The sequence below is a fragment of the Oncorhynchus clarkii genome, chromosome 3, assembly GCF_045791955.1.
Source record: "Oncorhynchus clarkii lewisi isolate Uvic-CL-2024 chromosome 3, UVic_Ocla_1.0, whole genome shotgun sequence".
NCBI classification, from domain to species: domain Eukaryota; kingdom Metazoa; phylum Chordata; class Actinopteri; order Salmoniformes; family Salmonidae; genus Oncorhynchus; species Oncorhynchus clarkii.
This window is the reverse complement of record NC_092149.1, coordinates 25417214-25432266: the sequence shown is the minus strand read 5'-3', so window position 1 is coordinate 25432266 and position 15053 is coordinate 25417214. Positions and strand designations below refer to the sequence as shown.

At 42.4% G+C, this 15053-nt stretch overlaps 1 protein-coding gene across 1 annotated transcript in view; it reads left to right on the top strand.

Annotated features, from left to right (window-relative positions):
- LOC139391703 (uncharacterized) overlaps positions 1–15053 on the top strand; it is a 31207-nt gene that overhangs the window by 5711 nt on the left and 10443 nt on the right. Inside the window, exons 8-11 of the mRNA XM_071139179.1 lie at positions 480–584; positions 736–804; positions 9001–9054; positions 11936–12076. Of these exons, the coding sequence (XP_070995280.1) occupies positions 480–584; positions 736–804; positions 9001–9054; positions 11936–12076 (369 nt within the window). The remainder of the gene's footprint in view (positions 1–479; positions 585–735; positions 805–9000; positions 9055–11935; positions 12077–15053) is intronic.

Genomic DNA, 15053 nt, shown 5'->3' with positions numbered 1-15053 from the left:
GAAAGTGATGAGGGGAGACAGAAAAATGGTCTTTAACTGAACAATCAGAGCATTTGCAATTGTCATAAAATTTTATGATAATCTGCTAGTCCTAGCACTGCAATGAGACAGGCCTCCAATTCTTCAGAGAGCCTTAATCTTTAGGGAGGAACAATAACAGCAAGCTAAGGATTTACTCCTAAATGACTCTTATATTTCAAAGAGGGGACAAGTTTTGGAATACTGCAGCTCTTCTCAAGGTTACTTTTGTAAATATCTCCTCCAGCCACCAGATGGCACTGTGGATCTAACCAGATGGAGTTGATTTGACAGTTGTGTGTAACCTTGACTTAACTCGGCAAATCAGTCAAGAACAAATTCTTATTTACAATGACGGCCGTCAATTGTGCGCAGCCCTATGGGACTCCCAATCACGGCCGGATGTGATGCAGCCTGGATCAGGGGAGCAGATGTCAGATTTTGTGTGTGTGTGTGTGTAGGAGGGGAAGGAGTACCTGATGAGGAGTGTGGATGCGTGGCTACCTGCCCTGAAACAGAGTGAAGCTCCACCCAGCAGAGAGGACATAGAGGAGGAACACACACAGGTGAGAGACTTATTACCCCCCTCAGACAACCCAGAGCATAAATGCCAAGTCAGAGGGCCAACTTATCGCTCTGTTTGTGTGACTTTGTGTGTGTCTGTGTGAGAGCAATTGTGTGTGTGTCTGTGTCTAACTCTTTTTGTTCCCTTTCCAGAGTGACATCCCACCATATGAATCCCGCATCACCACGGCCAAACTCCTCATAGAGGCAGAAGAGTACGAGGTAAGAGTATGCGTGTGTAGGATGAGTTTTTTCTGTGACAAGAACAGTGCTCTGTATTCTTTATCTTTGCCAGAGATCATCTTCAATAGTAGAGGAGTGGTCTTTACCCAGAGAGAGAGGTAAACGGAGGGAGGAACAGCTTTAGAAAGGATCTGGAGGAAGAGGGGTAGAAAGGTGTGTGTGTGTCTGGTACATTGTTTGTCTTCATCCTCGTGCATGTGTCAGCAAGCCACACTGACTACATACTCTGCATCTATTGAGGAATCAGAAACAATTGAGCTGGAGATGAGGAAGAAGATTGTTTCCAGGCTCACAGCATTCACCACGATAACGACAAGATGGAAGCAGCAGATAACTGGAGAACAGGAGATGCAGGACAAGATTACTCAGATCTAGAGTAACTGAGACTATTTTAGTCCTCTATTGTTAAAAAAAATATGATTCTGTGTTGTTTCCACACAGCAGTGGTAAACCCAGAGGCAAGTCATTAACATCGCAGTTTTCAACTCTAAACAACAACAACATTCTAACTCATAAATTACACACACACACACATCGGAATCGAATAGGCAATCCGTTGTTAAACAGCAGACAAGAAGCATTTGACCCTGGTAGAGCAGAGGGAACGAGGGAAGGAAATGGCGGAGAGGAAGACGGTGGTTATAACCAGGGTCAAATATAATTAGCAGACGCTACGAATACGTATTTCTCCCCCACCTCCCGCCCCTCTGGAAACTCTTTTCTCATAACTATGGATGTGAATGTTCTGCACATGTTATTTTACACATTCAAGTTTTTCTCTTTACTGTACGCTTTACTCACCCTCTTCTGAACCCTTAACCAATTTGATATTTCTGAGCAGCTGAAATAAAAACTGGTGATACACTATATATACAAAAGTATGTGGACACCTTCAAATCAGTGGGTTCGGCTATTTCAGCCACACACGTTGCTGACAGGTGTATAAAATTGAGCACACAGTCAAATGTATTTATATAGCCCTTCTTACATCAGCTGATATCTCAAAGTGCTGTACAGAAACCCAGCCTAAAACTCCAAACAGCAAGCAATGCAGGTGTCGAAGCACGGTGGCTAGGAAAAACTCCCAAGAAAGGCCAAAACCTAGGAGGAAACCTAGAGAGGAACCAGGCTATGAGGGGTGGCCAGTCCTCTTCTGGCTGTGCCGGGTGGAGATTTGAACATCTTGGCCATGTTCTGTTATAATGTTCATAAATGACCAGCATGGTCAAATAATAATAATTACAGTAGTTGTCGAGGGTGCAGCAAGTCAGCTCCTCAGGAGTAAATGTCAGTTGGCTTTTCATAGCCGATCATTAAGAGTATCTCTACCGCTCCTGCTGTCTCTAGAGAGTTGAAAACAGCAGGTCTGGGACAGGTAGCACATCCGGTGAACAGGTCAGGGTTCCATAGCCGCAGGCAGAACAGTTGAAACTGGAGCAGCAGCATGGCACCATTCTGTATACTTCCGGCCCTTCTTTGGACACTGTGTTAACAACCCTCCAGGCAAGCTTCAATGCCATACAACTCTCCTTCCGTGGCCTCCAATTGCTCTTAAATACAAGTAAAACTAAATGCATGCTCTTCAACCGATCGCTACCTGCACCTACCCGCCTGTCCAACATCACTACTCTGGACGGCTCTGACTTAGAATACGTGGACAACTACAAATACTTAGGTGTCTGGTTAGACTGTAAACTCTCCAATCCAAAGTTAAATCTAGAATTGGCTTCCTATTTCGCAACAAAGCATCCTTCACTCATGCTGCCAAACATACCCTTGTAAAACTGACCATCCTACCAATCCTCGACTTTGGCGATGTAATTTACAAAATAGCCTCCAATACCCTACTCAACAAATTGGATGCAGTCTATCACAGTGCAATCCGTTTTGTCACCAAAGCCCCATATACTACCCACCATTGCGACCTGTACGCTCTCGTTGGCTGGCCCTCGCTTCATACTCGTCGCCAAACCCACTGGCTCCATGTCATCTACAAGACCCTGCTAGGTAAAGTCCCCCCTTATCTCAGCTCGCTGGTCACCATAGCATCTCCCACCTGTAGCACACGCTCCAGCAGGTATATCTCTCTAGTCACCCCCAAAACCAATTCTTTCTTTGGCCGCCTCTCTTTCCAGTTCTCTGCTGCCAATGACTGGAACGAACTACAAAAATCTCTGAAACTGGAAACACTTATCTCCCTCACTAGCTTTAAGCACCAACTGTCAGAGCAGCTCACAGATTACTGCACCTGTACATAGCCCACCTATAATTTAGCCCTATCAACTACCTCTTTCCCAACTGTATTTAATTTATTTATTTTGCTCCTTTGCACCCCATTATTTTTATTTCTACTTTGCACATTCTTCCATTGCAAAACTACCATTCCAGTGTTTTACTTGCTATATTGTATTTACCTTGCCACCAAGGCCTTTTTTGCCTTTACCTCCCTTCTCACCTCATTTGCTCACATCGTATATAGACTTGTTTCTACTGTATTATTGACTGTATGTTTGTTTTACTCCATGTGTAACTCAGTGTTGTTGTATCTGTCGAACTGCTTTGCTTTATCTTGGCCAGGTCGCAATTGTAAATGAGAACTTGTTCTCAACTTGCCTACCTGGTTAAATAAAAAAGAGAGAGAGAGAGAGAGCTGCTAGAGCTGCTAGAGCTGCCTTGGTCAACTGTAAGTGCTGTTATTGTGAAGTAGAAGGAACAAGAACTGCTCAGCCGCAAAGTGGTAGGCCACACAAGCTCACAGAATGGGACCGCCAAGTGCTAAAGCACAAAGTGCGTAAAAATCGTCTGTCCTCGGTTACAACACTCACAACTGAGTTCCAAACTGCCATGGAAGCAACGTCAGCACTATAACTGCTCGTTGGGAGCTTTGTGAAATGGGTTTCCATGGCTGAGCAGCCGCACACAAGCATAAGATCACCATGTGCAATGCCAAGTGTCGGCTGGAGTGGTGTAAAGCTCGCCGCCATTTGGCTCTGGAGCAGTGGAAACGCGTTCTCTGGAGTGCAGAATCTTGCTTCACCATCTGGCAGTCAGATGGACGAATCTAGGTTTGGCTGATGCCAGGAGAACGCTACCTGCCCAAATTCATAGTGCCAACTGTACATTTGGTTGAGGAGGAATAATGGTCTGGGGCTGTTTATCATGGTTTGAACCCTTAGTTCCATTGAAGGGAAATCTTAACGCTACAGCATACAATGACATTCTAGACAATTCTGTGCTTCCAAATTTGTGTTCAGCATGACAATGCCCCTGTGCACAAAGTGAGGTCCATACAGAAATGGTTTGTCGAAGAACTTGACTGGCCTGCAAAGAGCCCTGACCTCAACTTGGGATGAATTGAAACGCCTAATTGACCAAAATCAGACAAGCAGGTGTCCACATACTTTTGGTCACGTAGTGTGTATGTATATATACAGTTCAAGTCGGAAGTTTACATACACTTAGATTGGAGTCATTAAAACTAGTTTTTCAACCACTTCCCAAATTTCTTGTTGACAAACTATAGTTTGTCAACAAGTCGGTTCTACCTTGTGCATGACACAAGTCATTTTTCCAACAATTGTTTACAGACAGATTATTCCACTTATAATTCACTGTATCACAATTTCAGTGGGTCAGAAGTTTACATACACTGAGTTGACTGTGCCTTTTAAACAACTTGGAAAATTCCAGAAAATGATGTCATGGCTTTAGAAGCTTCTGATAGGCTAATTGACATCATTTGAGTCAATTGGAGGTGTACCTGTGGATATATTTCAAGGCCTACCTACCTTCAAACTCAGTGCCTCTTTGCTTGACATCATGGAAAAATCAAAAGAAATCAGCCAAGACCTCGGGAAAAAAATTGTAGACCTCCACAAGTCTGGTTCATCCTTAGGAGCAATTTCTAAATGCCTAAAGGTACCACGTTCATCTGTACAAACAATAGTATGCAAGTATAAACACCATGGGACCACACAGCCGTCATACCGCTCAGGAAGGAGACGCGTTCTGTCTTCTAGAGATGAACATACTTTGGTGTGAAAAGTGTCAATCAATCCCAGAACAACAGCAAAGGACCTTGTGAAGATGAGGATGAGGAGATGAGGAAACCGGTACAAAAGTATATATATCCACAGTAAAACGAGTCCTATATCGGCATAACCTGAAACGCGACTCAGCAAGGAAGAAGCCACTGCTCCAAAACCGCAATAAAAAAGCCAGACTACGGTTCGCAACTGCACATGAGGACAAAGATCGTACTTTTTTAAGAAATGTCCTCTGGTCTGATGAAACAAAAATAGAACTGTTTGGCCATAATGACCATCGTTATGTTTTGAGGAAAAAGGGGGAGGCTTGCAAGCCAAAGAACACCATCCCAACCGTGGAGCACAGGGGTGGCAGCATCATATTGTGGGGGTGCTTTGTTGCAGGAGGGACTGGTGTACTTCACAAAATAGATGGCATCATGAGGAAAGGAAATTATGTGGATGTCTTGAGATGTTGCTTCAATATATCAGTCAGGAAGTTAAAGCTTGGTCACAAATGGGTCTTCTAAATGGACATTGACCCCAAGCATACTTCCAAAGTTGTGGCAAAATGGCTTAAGGACAACAAAGTCAAGGTATTGGAGTGGCCATCACAAAGTCCTGACCTCAAACCTATAGAAATGTTGTGGGCAGAACTGAAAAAGCATGTGCGAGCAAGGAGGCCTACAAACTGACTCCGTTACACCAGCTCTGTCAGGAGGAATGGGCCAAAATTCACCCAACTTATTGTGGGAAGCTTGTGGAAGGCTACCCGAAACGTTTGAACCAAGTTAAACAATTTAAAGGCAATGCTACCAAATACTAATTGAGTGTATGTAAACTTCTGACCCTCTGGAAATGTGATGAAAGAAATAAAAGCTGAAATAAATAATTATTTATACTATTATTCTGACATTTCACATTCTTAAAATAAAGTGGTGATCCTAACTGACCTAAAACAGGGAATCTTTACTTGGATTAAATGTCAGGAATTGTGAAAAACGAAAAGTATTTGGCTACGGTGTATGTAAACTTCTGACAACTGTATTTGTTAACAAAAAATCAAGACCTAGAATTGCCTTTGGTGTATCCCACAAAAAAGGTTCACTGTTATAAGCTAACTATTTTTTAATTTAAGCCAGGGAATTTGGGGAATTTTGCTTAACTTCGGAAACCAGAAAGTTTCAGACCCTTTGCAACCCTAGTCCCCAGCACAAGGTGTACCTGTGTAATAATCATGCTGTTTAATCAGATTATTGATATGCCACACCTGTCAGGTTGATGGATTATCTTGACAAAGGATAAAAGGCTCACTAACAGGGATGTAAACAAATTTGTGCACAAAGTTTGAGAGAAATAAGCATTTTGTGCATATGGAACATTAATGGGATCTTTTATTTCTATCACATTACAATATTTTGTTCAGTGTATATGAAGGCTTGTCTGTTTTATCGTATATTACCATAGCAGAAGAAAAACATAGTCTACACGTTGCATTGGAGTGATGTTAAAGGCCCAGTGCAGTCGAAAACGTGATGACACAGTTTTTTTTTTTTTTTTTTTTAATAAACATTCGACCAGTTTATTAGGCACGCCAGTCTAGTACTGGGTTGGATCCCTCTTTGCCTCCAGAACAGCCTGAATTCTTTGGGGCATGAACATGTTGCTCACTTGGTATCAAGGGACCTAAGTTGTGCCAGGAAAACATTCCCCACGCCATTACAACACCCCCACCACCAGCCTATACTGTTGACGTTAGGCACAATTGGGCCATGGATTCGTGCTGCTTCCACCAATTTCTGAATTTGTTGGCCCAGGCAATGGTTTTCCACTCCTCAATTGTCCAGTGTTGGTGATCGCGTGCCCACTGGAGCCGCTTCTTCTTGTTTTTAGCTGATAGGAGTAGAACCCAGTGTGGTCGTCTGCTGCATTAGCCCATCCGTGACAAGGACCGACGAGTTGTACATTCTGAGATGCCATTCTACACACCACTGTTGTACTGCGCCGTTATTTGCCTGTTTGTGGCCCGCCTGTTAGCTTGCACGATTCTTGCCGTTCTCCTTCGACCTCATCAATAAGCTGTTTTCGCCCACAGGATTGCCCCTGAAAAAATGTTTTTTTGTTTGTCGCACCATTCTCTGTAAATCGTATACATTAGCGTGAATGTAAACCCCAGGAGACCGGGCGTTTCCAAGATCCTGGAACCGGCGCTCAGTCACTTACGTCACTCATTTTTCCCATTCTAACGTTCAATCGCACAGTAACTGAATGCCTCAATGCCTGTCTGCGTGCTTTATATAGCAAGCCACAGCACTCACTGTCTGTAGGAGTGAACCATTTCACAATTTTTGTGAATGGGTGGTGTACCTAAATAAATGGCCACTAAGTGTATATTTCCACACTATAATAATCCTGTGAAATTGTGAAAATTATCATAATGCCCTTTTAGTGTAAGAGCTGTTTGAAAAGACCACCTAAAGTATCAGCCTGTTTTGGTGGGATGCAGTTTTGGCCTACTTGGTGACATCACCAGGATGTAAATTAGTTAATAGACCAATAAGAGTTCCAAACCTTGCTGCCAATAACAGCTAGTTTTCAGTTTCCCCCTCCCCCACTCAGGCCTTTCCTAGCTAAATTCTTGCTTGAAAACTTCCTCCTTTCTAAGAAGCTAATTTAGTTTGTTTTCAATTAAAATTGTCAAAAATAATCACAGTAAGGTACTTAATTGTTACCCAGAAATGATTTGATGTTGATATGAAAAATAAATAAAAATGCTGCATTGGACATTTAGGTCAATACCAAGTGTCAAATGAATCACTTTGTAACCTCCTGTCGTATGAGTGAAAAACAAAGGTACAGGAGTCTGACTGAACAGACTCTTCAGACACACAAGCATGCTCACGGGTACACACACACACACACACACACACAGAGAGTTATAAATTAGCTACTCCCAGGAGGGAGGTTTCTAACTGGTCCTGAAGCAAAGGGGACGACACGTTTCGTGTGTGTATTTGTTGTTGCTGTTGAGTAATCTGCAGGCAACGTTACTAAACAGAATCATTTTACCAGAGTGCAGTGCACGGATAGGGACAAGACAAATTACTATAAGTCTGGGGGGCTGTCTCTCACACACACACACACACACCGTTTCAGAGACAGAGATGCAGGAAAACCAAAGCAACTGTGAGTGACAATCAGTGTATTTCAACTAAGTGAATAATGCAGGAGGTACATGGATATAAAGAACATATAAACAGGTGAACGTTCACACAGGAAGGATATTTTGTCCTTGCAAGAGGTAGTGTCATGACAGCCAGTCTTAGAGTTGAGTAGTTGTTGTTGTCATCATGGGTTGTCGTCAGTGGAATGTCTGTCTGTTGTGAGTCTGTTTTCTTGTAAGCCGTTACTCAGTGGTTGGCTCCTTGGAGGTCTGGAACTAACACCGATAGTTGGGTGTTTAACTACATCGGCTAAATAGTTTATTGATCAACCTCAGCGCTAATACAAAACATGTACTCTGTAGACCATCAGGAATGAGATGTTGATTTCCCTCTAATCAGAATGTGTTAATTAATAAAACGTAATACCTCTCAGCAGGTAATCAGCCCCACAATGAATCAACACACACACCCTCCGTCTCTCGCATGCACAAGTGATGATAAAATGTGGAAGAGGGATGAAGAAAATGGGACAGGTGAACTCTTTGAAGAGAAAGAGATGCGTGAGATTGTGTACACTGGGGAGGGGTAAGGTGAACTAGTCTGGAATCATCAGGACAGGAGGGCGTGGACTGGTGATCAGGTCCATTGATGAGGACTAGCTATTGACCATGACCAGTTCTGTATTGGTTGTTGAGTTCAAGGAGTATTGAACAGGAGGGATATTGACAGATTATTGATAGTAATCATGAGATTAGCTTCATTGTGTATTGACGACCGTGTCTACGGAACACTGGGTTTTGAGTCTGATCAGACTCTCTGATCACATCCATTGATTAGGGTGGCAGAGAGAGCGAGATGTGTGTGTGACAGGAAACACCTCGCTCTCTGCCTCCACACATAGTGACTCAGGCTAGGAGCAGGATGTGTTTAATGTATAATGAACAATGGAAATTATAGTTTGTGTGTGTTTATGATTTCTCTCTCAGACAGCAGTAGATGTGTTGGAGGGTCTACTAGAGGAAGATGACGAGGTGGTGCAGGTGAGTCATGATGTCAGTTTTTTTATTTTTTTTAATTTATTTTTTACAATACAAAACATCCACATACAAATGATAGCATACAGACCCACACAAACATCAACAGCATCACCCCTGCCCAGGCCCACCTGTTCACACCCCCGTCTCCAGCACTCACATCACTCTCTCCGCCACATGGCATCAGAGTGCACCATTTTGTTTCTGTCGCCCACGCACTTTCAACATTTAGACAATAAAGCATTTTATATGAAACTTGGGGCGGCAGGTAACCTGGCAGGTAGGGGCGTTAGGCCAGTAACAGAGAGGTTGCTAGATCGAATCCCAGAGCTGACAAGGTAAAAATCTGTTGTTCTACCCCTGAGCAAGGCAGTTAACCCACTGTTCCCTGGGCGCCGATGATGTTGATTAAGGCAGCCCCCGCCCGCACCTTTCTGATTCAGAGGGGTTGGGTTAAATGCGGAAGACACATTTCAGTTGAATACATTCAGTTGTACAACTAACTCGGTATTCTGGTGTCCTTTGACAGCTCTTTGGTCTTGGCCATAGTGGAGTTTGGAGTGTGACTGTTTGAGGTTGTGGACAGGTGTCTTTTATACTGATAACAAGTTCAAACAGGTGCCATTAATACAGGTAACGAGTGGAGGACAGAGGAGCCTCTTAAAGAAGAAGTTACAGGTCTGTGAGAGCCAGAAATTTTGCTAGTTTGTAGGTGGCCAAATACTTATTTTCCACCATAATTTGCAAATAAATAAATTAAAAATCCTACAATGTGATATTCTTGATTTTTTTTTTTTGTCTGTCATAGTTGAAGTGTACTTATGATGAAAATTACAGGCCTCTCTCATCTTTTTAAGTGGGAGAACTTGCACAATTGGTGGCTGACCTAAATACTTTTTTGCCCCACTGTATTTGAAAATATCTACATTGGTCAGTTCAAAATTGCTTTTTAATTCTGTCATGGAAATACATGTATTTCCTATTACCAAGTAATTTATTGTATTATGAAAAGCTATCCAAGGATTGTTCCATAAGGTTGTGTTTTTAGGAAGTGATTGGTTCTTGAAAGAATATGTTACATTTTCTTCCATATTGTTAGTGTTCTTAACTATGAAGTTAATGTTTTTAGCTTTATCCTTTGAAAATAGACATGTGAAAAGATTCTGGGCTAGTTTTCTTTTCTGTGTGTGAAGTGAGCAGGAGACACACCTGCAGCCTCCGTTCAGTTCTCTCTGCTCTTGAGCCATATTAGTATTCTTTGCAAGAGGTGTGTGTGTGTGTGTGTGAGACGATCTAACCTCAGTGTGCTCATTCTTTCTCACCCTTCCTCCTACACACCTCGGCTGACAGATTGAGAGCAGTCACTTGCTCAACCTTTGAACTCATTCAGGAGACACCTGCTCTAAGCAGAAACACACACACACACACACACACACACACACACACACACACACAGAGAGTTTGAACTCCTATGAATATACAGTAAAGTGTTTGTTTTGTCAGTAGTGTTCCCGAGCACCATCAGAATAACACAACTGGAAATAACGATGACACAACCTAGTCTAAACCCTCTACCCACAGCAGCTCAAACTGTTTTGTGCCAACCATTCTTTTTGTAAGTCACCCACCTCGGTAACTCATGCATTGTTAATGGACCCAAACAGCTGCCAGTAGTCAAGGTGGTGGTACCTAACTAACTCCCTGTACAATGTAGTACTTTGTCAACAGGTTTGGGAAACTTGGAATTCTGACTCTTTCTAAGTCGACCTTTACGTAGACCTTGTTAAAACTATTAAAACTCTCTAGAACCAGATGGTATCTGTGACTGTTGTCTCGTCCAAGAGGACTGATTGACACCTCCTTACTGTAGACTTATCATTAAGAGAGTAACGTGTGGGTGTTGTGTGGATTCTCTTGAAGTTCTTAATTAGCTGTCTCGTTAATTTTCTGAGACGAGTGGTGGGTGTGCTCATGAAGAGTGTGTGTGTGTGTGTGCTTAGTTTAATACAGCCATAAATACGAGCAAAACAGACCATATTTCATAAACACTTTCAAAGAGACTTATTCTAATGGAGTTTCTTTTGAGGAAGCAAAGACATTCTGATTGAAGTAACAACCCAGATCTAGACACACACACATGCACACATAGGTCAGTGCGTGTATTCAAACCGCTATGCTCAACTTAAGTTACAGAGTTGTAGATCCGGTCATGAAGAGGATGCTTCTAATAATTGTATAATCATTCAAAAGGCATAGTTAAGTTATGTTCAACCTTCAAGCCTCTCGTCTTTATGAGTGTGTGCGTGTATGCATGGGTCTGCTGATAGAGGTGGAGGTCGCTTTGTTTTCTGCTGTAAAATGAATAGTAAATGAGGGGAATGTTAATGTCCTGCTTCTGCAAGAAGTGTGGATGGCTGATCCTTGTCCTCAGATGAGACACACACCCACACACACGTTTCTAAAGTACAAGTGTGCTGTAGGTGGAAGGATGAGGGTAAACTATGTAGGGTGTGTTTAATGTGGATGTGTACAGTATTGGTATGGGGGAGAGAGAATACAACAGGTAGTTGAGAGGAGAGAAGGAATGGAATGTGTGTAGCTGTGTTTTGTCCTTTAGTCTGTAAGTGGTGTGTGTGTGTGTGACAGCGCTTTCAGATTGGCGTGTGAAGACAAACTGCAGCAGCACAGGCCCAGCTCGTTACCATAGTGGCAGCTCATGAGGATGCTGTGAGCATTTCAATAAGTGCCTCCGGTGTGTGTGCGTGTGTGTGTTAAGCCTGTTTGTCACAGTTCCAAGTACAGATTTCACGTGGACTAGACCGTTAAATGTGCTTCCCCTGTCATAGCTGAGCTCACTTAATAGAACATATTTCTTTCTCTCTCACAGGTGTGGTATCTCTCAGGCTGGGTGTGTTACCTACAGATGGAGGAGAGAAGAAGGGAGGAGAGAGAAGAGAGCGATGAGGAGAGGGAGGAGCGTGAAGCGTTGAAGGAGGCAGCCAGATCTTACCTGACCAAAGCCAAGAAGGTAAACACACACACACACACACACACACACACACACACACACACACTGATGAGGCTTATTGATGTAAGTCTGTTTGGTTGATATTGTACTGTCAGCTTGTACAGTCAGTAATACATGTGTATGTTACAGAGCTTCACTGCTGGAAGTGAATCTGACATTTTAGCCCTATCTTCATTGTTTTCTTACCTCGGGGAGCTATGTGTCGGTCTTAGAATTTTGTGTGTTTTTGTGTGTGTGGTGTGGATGTGTTTAACTATACTTGTGGAGACCAAAAGTCCCCACGAATAGTAAACAAACAAAAGTGGTTTAGGGTTAAGGTTAGAATTAGTTTTAGGGTTAGGAGCTAGGGTTCATTTTTAAGGTTAGGGTTATTAGGTATGGTTTTGGGGTTATGGTTAAGGGTTAGGGAAATAGGATTTTGAATGGGACTGAATTGTGTCCCCACAAGGTTATCTATACAAGACCTGTGTGTTTTAGTTATGCGCGGGTCAGCTGTTTGTTCAACCGCCCACAATTGCTAATAACCCATCCGCAACCCCCAACCTATGTGCAACCCCCAACCTATGTGCAACCCCCGAACTATGTGCAACCGCCAACCATCCGACCCGCTAATATAGAAAATGAGCTGTACAGTCAGAGATGCTGGAACAATTTTCTGACTGGGGGTGCAGGATTGATTTTTTTCGCCTAATTTCGATGGACCTATTTTTCTGCTTTCCAAAATTTTGTTAGGCGATTTGTTACTCAACTTGTCTATAATTAGATACATGCAGCTTCTGTCATTTTACTTGTTGCCAAACTTTTTATAGTCCCGTACCCCTTCAAACATTCAACCTCCAGCTGCGTACCCCCTCTAGCACCAGGGTCAGCACACTCTCAAATGTAGTTTTTTGTCATCATTGTAGTCTGCCATACACACTATACAATACATTTATTAAACATAAGAATGAGTGTGAGTTTTTGTCACAACCCGGCTCGTGGGAAGTGACAAAGAGCTCTTATAGGACCAGAACACAAATAATAATATTATAATAATCAATCATTTTTTATCTATATTTAACCATCTTACATATAAAACCTTGTTCATTGAAAATTGTGAATAACTCCCCACAGGTTAATGAGAAGGGTGTGCTTGAAAGGATGCACATAACTCTGCAATGTTGGTTTGTATTGGAGAGAGTCTCAGTCTTAAATCATTTTCCACACACAGTCTGTGCCTGTATTTAGTTTTCATGCTAGTGAGAGCTGAGAATCCACTCTCACATAGGTATGTGGTTGCAAAGAGTATCAGTGTCTTAACAGAGCGATTTGCCAAGGCAGGATCTGGCAGTGGCTTCTGATTTAAATAACATTTTCACAGAACCGCATGTTGCAATTTTGATTAAGCTCTCTTGTTCAGATATCAGTAAGTGGACTGGAGGCAGGGCATGAAAGGGATAACGAATCCAGTTGTTTGTCATCCGTTTCGGGAAAGTACCTGCGTAATTGTGCACCCAACTCACTTGGGTGCTTCGCTATATCACATTTGACATTGTCTGCGAGCTTGAGTTAATTTGCGCACACAAAATCATAAAATGATGGAAAGAGCTGTGTGTTGTCCTTGTTAATGCAGACAGAGAAGAGCTCCAGCTTCTTAATCAAAGCCTCAATTTTGTCCCGCACATAGTTTGTATATAGTTGCTGAGAGTCCCTGTAATCCTAGATTCAGATCATTCAGACGAGAAAAAACATCACCCAGATAGGCCAGTCGTTTGAGAAACTCGTCATCAATGCAAGCTGTCGGACAAGTGAAAATTATGGCCAGTGAAGAACTTTAAGCTCGTCTCTCAATTTTAAAAAAACAACATGTCAATACTTTGCCCCTTGATAACCAGTGCACTTCTGTATGTTGTAAAAGCATTACATGGTCGCTGCCCATGTCATTGCATAGTGTAGAAAAAACACACTTGTTCAGGGTCCTTGCTTTAACAAAGTTAACCATTTTCACTGTAGTGTCCAAAACGTCTTTCAAGTGTTCAGGCATTCCCTTGGCAGCAAGAGCCTCTCGGTGGATGCTGCAGTGTACTCAAGTGGCGTTGGGAGCAACTGCTATGTCGCCCTGTCATGGCTTTTGCGCCATCAGTACAGATAAAGTGGCATCGGGAGCCACTGCTTGCACGCGTTACCACTGCACTATGTCTCCCTGTCATGGCTTTTGCGCCATCAGTACAGATACCAACATGAGCAGCAGCTACTTTTGGCTACATACGGACCGTTAGTGGAATTCCCCCAAGAGAGTAACGGTTAATGTGATTGGATGTTAATTATTTGACTAGGCTACATGTGTGTGTGTGTGTGTGTGTGTGTGTGTGTGTGTGTGTGTGTGTACAGTGGGGCAAAAAAAGTATTTAGTCAGCCACCAATTGTGCAAGTTCTCCCACTTAACCTCTTGGAACTCCCCATACCGGATCCGGTATCAGGAATACAGACTCAAGCTCATTACCATAACGCAACGTTAACTATTCATGAAAATCGCAAATGAAATGAAATAAATATGCCATCTCGCAAGCTTAGCCTTTTGTAAACAAAACTGTCATCTCAGATTTTCAAAATATGCTTCTCAACCATAGGAAAACAATAATTTGTGTAACAGTAGCTAGCAAACAAAGGATTTAGCGTTAGCATTAGCGTTAGCATCCAGCACGCAACATTTCAACAAAAACATAAAAGCCTTCAAATAAAATAATTTACCTTTGAAGAACTTCTGATGTTTTCAATGAGGATACTCTCAGTTGGATAGCAGATGCTCAGTTTTTCCAAAAAGATTCTTTGTGTATTAGAAATAGCTCCGTTTTATACATCACATTTGGCTACCAAAAAAAAACCGAAAATTCAGTCCTCAAAACGCGAACTTTTTTCCAAATTAACTCCATAATATCGACTGAAAACATGGCAAACGCTGTTTAGAATCAATCATCAAGGTGTTTTTCACATATCT